Consider the following 7,253-nt stretch of genomic DNA (forward strand, 5'->3'; position numbering starts at 1 on the left):
TAAATAGTACATTAATTGTTTTTCATTGCAAATACACAGAGAATGCATGTGGGGGGGGGGGTCACTTATAGCTGCTCATATCGGTACTGGACCCTTGTTTTCGGTTTAGCCTCCCTCCCTGCCACTGAGCCAGGGGACTAAATTGTAGATTTCACAGACACATAAAATATGGATACAGTTAAATAAATCATACCTCAGGGAGGCTAACCAAAAAAAAAAAATGCACTGCTTTCCGTCACCTGAAGCGCTCAAAAATAACAAAGGCAGCTGACGTCAAAATGCATAAAGGGTGTATGCCTTTTGGTTTAGGACATATCCCTTTTGTGTTCACTTTTTAAAAAATAAAAACTATGGTGTAAAAAGGCAAGGCGTGATTAGACTGAGGCAGAGTGTCTTGCTCCAAACATCTGTATCATGGTTTGTGGAATGAAGACACTTGGTGGGGTGATAGCAGAGAGGGTGGTTTACAAGAGACGGGGCAGTTCAGGAGCCTCCTGTTCCTGACGAGGAGGGCGCTGCCGTGGGGATGGTGCTGCTGTTCTGCCCTTTTCCTTTGTGCCTCTGGCCACCCCTTCTCCTTCCACCTCCCCCAGACTTTGGCTGCATGGGAAAGAGATAGAAAACATTACTCCAAATGTACAGTATATATGTAGATTGACGCATTATGAACGGAACCATCTCGCTTAGAAAACACAATCTCCCGTTTTGAGATTCCTCACTGTCTTTGTTATTTTTGAACTGATCTAATTTACCTTGTTCTCTTTGTTGCCCTCCTTTATCTGAGGGTCTTCATCTCCCTCTCCCTTAGAAAGCCAGCCATGCAAGCAAAGAAGGGGGAGAGAGTGTGAAGCAATGATATGGCACAGTTAAAAGTTTAGGTTTAGAGCGGATGGAATCAAAGCAGGATGTATTGAGTGACATTGCAACAAAAGAAACAAAAGGGAGGAGGGCACAGAGTAGTTAACAAGTTAGAAAACGGCAGCAGTGTAAGGGCATGTATACAGTAAGAGGCAGGAAATCCAAAGGGACACAAGAAGCTCACACTCACTAGCACTTCATATAGTAACATTTTTATTGACTCACCGGTTGTGTCGTGTTTGGGCCTACTGACTGTGCTATCGTTGCTACATCGTCACCGCCCGCCGTGGTGCCGTCCTCTTTTCGCAGCGGTGCCTTCTTTGTAGACTGCATTTTGATTTGTGGAGGTTTGGAATTTGATGGCAAATTATTGGTGGATTGCAACAGCTGAAAAGAAGGTAATGTATTTTAGAATCAGAAATACTTAAATAATTCCCAGGGGGAAATTATTTAAAGTCCCAAATGATTTGAGTTTTGGCAAGATTTTTATCAAAAAGCAGCCACGTAGGTAAAGTAATTATTACCAAGCCATGTCCTTAATTGAAATAATTTCATTCTGGTATTTCACTTACTTTTAAATGACCAATGAAAATATCTTATGGTTATTAGTCTGTACAAATTGAAATTATTGGTAAGTGTAATGAATTCTCTTGGGAATGGGGCCTTTCAGGTATTTCTGCTGTTACCCTGTGGGAATTATCCATCAGCATTACAGATATTGGCCCAGCAAATTAATCCATTTGATAATTCAGATTAAATACCCATCTTTGAACTTTTTGTCAGTTCTGAAGCTTCACCATTAATAGCGTTTGTCATATCCCAGTAAAAGCATAAGTCCTTGATCTCCCAGAAGGCTGCGTTACCTTAGTGATGGTACCCACAGCCTTGGTCCGTCCCTCTCTGAACACCAGCCTCTGGTCGCAGTGGAGGTACTCTGGGGTTTTGATGAAGCGGAAGTGGACTGAAGCCTTATCCCCTGTCCGTAAGCAGTCTCTGTTCATTGACAAGATGGTGGCTGTCTGCCTTATGCTGCCACAGTGGACTGAGTGGTGGGTGCAGACAGAAAGATGATTGGATAGAGGAAAAGGAACAAGGAAAAAAATTAGCCATTACCAAGGCAAAAGAGGCACTCAGATGTTCAGCCGATAACATAAAGCAGAACATGCACTTTTCCGTGTCATTGTTACCCACCCATGGCCTGGTATCTGGGGGATATTGTAGTGGGATGATGCAGTACCAGGATCTCAGCCTCAAACTCCCAAGTGGCCTGTGGGCACAGCCTTGGGGAAACCATCACCATGCCTTTCCTGATGGACGAACGCTTGATCTTTACAAAGAAGTAAAGATGAAAGGAGCGTGACACTTTTAGCTGCCGGTTAATTCATCATAAAAGCAAAACAATTATGCAGTTTCAAACTTTCCCCCTAGATGGGGCATTGGGCGACTTTTTTTTTTCCCCTCCTACCTTTTTGAGAGCAAATGAGGCAGTCTGGCCTCCTCTAACTTCCTTCACGGGCATTCTCTTGCGGTGGATTGACTTGACGGCAATGGGGATGAAGCTGCCCAAGGGGTCCGGCCCTAGTAGCATTGTATCATTCAGACGTATGAGTCCACGTAAAGTAGTACCTGATACTACTGTTCCCACTCCCTAAGACATAAACAGAATATAACCCCTGGTTTAGATAGCATTTGGTAGGCGCTGTCCTGTATGATGTATGAATGTATGGAGTTTATACCTGTAGCATGATATACCTCACTTATATAAATTGCACTGTAAAATACATTTAGTGATTTGTCACTGGTCAGAGTACCGGCACAGAGTAGGTGTCGTCTATTTGAAACTCAGCAGGCTGGTCGTCCCGGTAGGACGTCCTGGAGGAGAGCAGGTTGAGAAACATCTTGAGCAGGTCCATGTTCTCTCCGGTTACGTTGGAGATCTGGAAGATGGGACACATCCTGGGGGGAAACAACAAACACACACACACAAGCACACACACGCACACAGGTTACAAAGGATAATTTCCACTCTTGCTCTGCGTCTGGCTGGGACAGACATTGTACCTCTCTGAGCTGAAGTTTGAAGCTGTGACTATGACGTCGTCTGTGTTCTGTACCAGGACGGGGATCTTCCTACAACCAGGGGACTTCAGTAACCTCTGGAGCAGCTTCAACGTCTCTGTCAAGAGCAAAGCAAGACGACAAGAATTACGGCACATAGCCTAAAGAGCACAACACAAGAACCTTTTAATGTCTAGTTTTGCTAGCAAATGCAGACAGATTTCATATAAACTGAAATATACAGTAGTTTGAGTTCTAAAAGAGACTCCACAGGGCTGACCTTGCAGGATGTTGGCTGGACACATGTCTATCTTGGTTACCACTACAAACACAGGCACATTCAGGGCTAAGGCCAGGCCCAAGTGCTCTTTGGTCATCCCTACGATACCTGCATTACTGCCCACCTGGTGAGGCAGGGAGAGAGGAAAAATGTGTTAAAAGCAGTCAGCATAACTCATTTGGTTGTAAAGTTATAAAACTTTGGTACTTTGGCTCGAACTTTGCTTTTATAAAACACTTTGGTTTATTTCAAAGTTCAAGTGTAGATATGGCACCCATTTGTGAGAAATTTACCAGCATAAGTCAACTTCATATTGCCCACACAACAGAAAAAAAATCTCCCTGACACTCCCTTCTCACCATGAGCATGCAGAAGTCCGGCAGGTGCCCGGTCATCCCAAACACAGTGGTCTTGAGGTATTTCTCATGGCCAGCCAAGTCTATGAAGGTAATGACCTTGGACGACTTCTCACAAATTTTGGTCCAGTCCAGACTTCCTCCGTGACTATCTGGTTTGTTCACCACCTAGGGGCAATACGGACAGAAGCAGAGTTGTATCCACATCATTCATACTGACTCAACCGCCATTGCTGCTACACAATAAGGTCATATATCTATGTCCACTGCTATGCACTGAATGTTACTTGCACACTCATACAGTAAGTGCGTAGTCACTTCGCATTACTCTCCTTGTTGTTGCCAGTTTCTGAAGGAGTACAATAAAAGACTGTTGGCTAAAAAAATATATATATATATATAAGCTCCTACTTATTACATGCTACACTAGCTGGTGCGCTTGAATCACTGTACATTCACTTCTCTTTTTCTGGATGCAACCTTTGCACTCCTGTAACCTCTGCTCCTTCTCCTCTTATATAAACCTGCTTCACTTCTCTAGTTGCTGTCAATATTTCATTCTGAATGTCAGCCCGTGTGAAACCACACTGTGTGGCACAAAACTCATTCATATAATTCCAATGCTTCCACAACTATTCTTCAGGAGCTTCTCTGCTCTGACGCCCCTCACCTGTCCCTCCTGGTCGAACCCCAGGATATCATTGCCCACACTACTGGTCCTGCCGCTCTCCATCTCGTGTTTGTGTCTGAAGAGCTTTTGGCGGGCAAAGCCCCTACCGTTGTCCAGCTCACCGTGCGTCAACACTCCCAGCAGAGTGCTTTTACCAGCATCAACATTACCCACGACTGCAACCCTGAGGGATAGAGTATCAGTGTATTACCGAAAGACTTTCTGACATGTCTCATTAAAGAAAACCAATGTAGTGAAAAAGAAAGGAACTATCATCATAACTGTAGGTAGTATAAATGGGATCTATTATTATTATTATGATTATTATTATTATTATTACATTATTCTGATCTATGACCACTCACCTGACCTCCAGAAAGTCCAGCTCACCCACACGCCGGCGGATCAGATAGTCGCGTACCAAACCGGCAGCCTCATTGCGCTCCCGGAGTGTAATAAGGTCAGCGTCGACTTGCTCACACATAGAGCGCACCGTAGCAGCTGAGGCCTCCATGTCGTTCTCGTCCAGACCCCAGTCACCACCATCTACAGCAGAGAGATGGAGATGGAGATGGAGAAGGACAAGAACAAGGGGTAAGTTAAATTTAAATTTAGTAAATGTCTACTTTGGCAGAGATTTATAAAGACGTGGGTGGAGAAGGTTTTTCTCACCTGAGCCCATCCCAACCACATAGATGGTCTCTCCACATCCCTCTTCCATCCTGTCTCGTAGCTGGCGAAGTAACGAGTCATACTGCTCTCCATTCGGGCTAACAAGTGCCAGCTATTGGATTTGTGCATGCAGGGGAAACAGAAAGAAAAAAATTGGCTATTGTTGGAGGTATGACCCTGGCTGCATGGTTGTTCTGCAATAAATGTTAAATTAAAGCAAATTCTTTATCCAATGAGCTACAATTTGTTACAGTCATTACCTATCACGTTGGTGGCAACTGCCCAAGGTGTGGTTGCTTTCATCAGAGACAGTGACTGGACTTAAAGGTAAGCATCGATTGGGAAATGTTCTCTCAGTTCAGACATCTCTCATATTCAAAATGTAAGCCACAGTGGAAAGATAAAGAAAAAGGCAGGTCCAAAAGCTGCTCTCTCCACACACAAACGCAGCTGTCTCTCTTCCCATGAAACACCTCAAGGTTACATGTTAATGCAGTGCTAAGCAAAAACCAACAAAGCATTGCTCACACCACTTATTTCAGTAAGTGAACTACAACTGTGAAGGCAGGTTTTGTTTCATACCATGCATTAGAAACTAAACTGAACAATTACATCGGCTTTGGCAGTATGACCATTAAACTTGACAAATGTACCTTCTAATTGTGGAAAAGTGGTTAAAGTTTTATTGACTCTTTTATTTCACTATTAGATGAGCAGTACAGAGGTGTCCCTAATAAACCTGGTTATGATAGTGTTATTGATATCAGTATTTGCTCAAACATGTACTTTTGAAATTAAAGTGTAACAGAAGCATGTCATGGTTCAGTATCACTGTGCCAAAAGTGTAATGAAGGAAATAAAAGTATACAACATAGTTTAGAGGTGGACACAAACTGATGCAATGGACAGGAACCAAAGGTAAACAAGGGACTGCCTCCCTGATGCAACCTCATGTAATCTTTTTTTGGGCAATGTAATACCATTGTAATGCGTACTCTGACCCTTACAAACATGATTCCCTAAAGTTTTTGATAAAATTAGGAAGTAGTTTTTCATTTTTCAAAAATGTAATTCACACAAACACAAATAAGAATTACCATGTGGTTATTTCATATAGACTTTTGAATTAATTAAATTGCCACAGAACATGCTTAAACCTCATATAAATCTTTATCGAGATATGTGATGGTCTATATTGGGATAGGAGATTTTGTCGCCCTAGAATACTTAACAGCTAATGTAAAAATGTCTGCAGTGTGATGCTCTTTCCTTTTCATTGCTAATATGCAGAGGCGTCGCCTCCCAGCAGGCAAGACAGGCAACTGCCCGGGCCCCAGGCCAGTAGGTGCCCCCCGAGGGTTGACAAACTATAAACTACAGCAGTCACACTGTGCAATATTGGGGTGGTAGTAGCTCAGTCCATAGGTGACTGGGCTGGGAGGGTTGCTGGTTTGAGTCCTTGTGTGGACCATGAATGGAGTGTGGACTGGTGGCTGGAGAGGTGCCAGTTCATCTCCTGGGCACTGCAGGGGCAACTGCTCGGGGTGCCGGTCACTGGCAGCCCCCTTACTCTAACATCTCGTGTGTGTGTGTGTGTGTGTGTGTGTGTGTGTGTGTGTGTGTGTGTGTGTGTGTGTGTGTGTGTGTGTGTGTGTGTGTGTATGATAGAGTGAAAATTGAATTTCCCCATTCGCGGGACTAATAAAGGAATTCTTCTTCTTTTGAAACTAACTAACTTCGAAAATAACTAAATTGTGCACTTTTTAAATAAATAAATGTTTACATTTTGTAATTATCTGACTGATGTCATATTATTTATAACCTAATAGTGATGAACGCTGGTTTCCAGACTCTAGCATCGCCTCTGCTCATTATGCATTCGTGTTGGTAGTGGTCCAGCAGGTTCACTTGAGCGTTGTCCTTCCTGTTACCATGGTATTTCATGAGCCTAGTTGTTAATTAACACACGTTGTCAAGTCAATACGTTTGTTTGACAACACAGTCTTGCCTGTTGCTCAGTCTTGTTCTAGACAGCAGCAGTATCACCAGGTATGGTTAGCTCGAAACATGTTAGCAACGCCTTTGCATAGCACTATGCATGACATGTATGGTGCAATGTTCTTCTAGTGATTAGCAACCAGCTGGGGCTAGCGTTAGCCACAAAAGCTATCTTCTTTAACGTCAACAAAAACAATGTCTTAAGTCCAGAAAGTGAGTCGCATCTAATATTTTGGTAATGTTATTAATCAGTCGGTAACAGTTATAGTATGGAGCAGCATGTGACATTCCGTAATTACAGTGCTACTACACGCAAGAAACATATCATTTCTTCTGGTCATTCATTCATTACAGGGTTACA

At 43.1% G+C, this 7,253-nt stretch overlaps 1 protein-coding gene across 2 annotated transcripts in view; it reads right to left on the reverse strand.

Annotated features, from left to right (window-relative positions):
* Positions 1 to 461: 461 nt before the first annotated feature.
* The window catches only part of gtpbp1 (GTP binding protein 1), a 7,090-nt gene continuing 298 nt past the window's right edge, over positions 462 to 7,253 (reverse strand). Inside the window, exons 2-14 of one of the 2 annotated variants that reach the window (XM_083931740.1) lie at positions 4,895 to 5,006; positions 4,588 to 4,768; positions 4,223 to 4,406; positions 3,556 to 3,720; positions 3,197 to 3,320; positions 2,920 to 3,034; positions 2,670 to 2,814; positions 2,324 to 2,506; positions 2,050 to 2,185; positions 1,722 to 1,900; positions 1,084 to 1,245; positions 753 to 803; positions 472 to 600 (exon numbers count right to left, since the gene is read on the reverse strand). In XM_083931740.1, the coding sequence (XP_083787866.1) occupies positions 484 to 600; positions 753 to 803; positions 1,084 to 1,245; positions 1,722 to 1,900; positions 2,050 to 2,185; positions 2,324 to 2,506; positions 2,670 to 2,814; positions 2,920 to 3,034; positions 3,197 to 3,320; positions 3,556 to 3,720; positions 4,223 to 4,406; positions 4,588 to 4,768; positions 4,895 to 5,006 (1,854 nt within the window). In that variant the 3' untranslated portion in view covers positions 472 to 483. Of the gene's footprint in view, positions 601 to 752; positions 804 to 1,083; positions 1,246 to 1,721; positions 1,901 to 2,049; positions 2,186 to 2,323; positions 2,507 to 2,669; positions 2,815 to 2,919; positions 3,035 to 3,196; positions 3,321 to 3,555; positions 3,721 to 4,222; positions 4,407 to 4,587; positions 4,769 to 4,894; positions 5,007 to 7,253 lie in introns of both variants that reach the window. The other variant, XM_083931741.1, reaches the window with a different exon arrangement.

Source organism: Echiichthys vipera, assembly GCF_963691815.1.
Source record: "Echiichthys vipera genome assembly, chromosome: 17".
Taxonomy (NCBI): Eukaryota; Metazoa; Chordata; class Actinopteri; order Perciformes; family Trachinidae; genus Echiichthys; species Echiichthys vipera.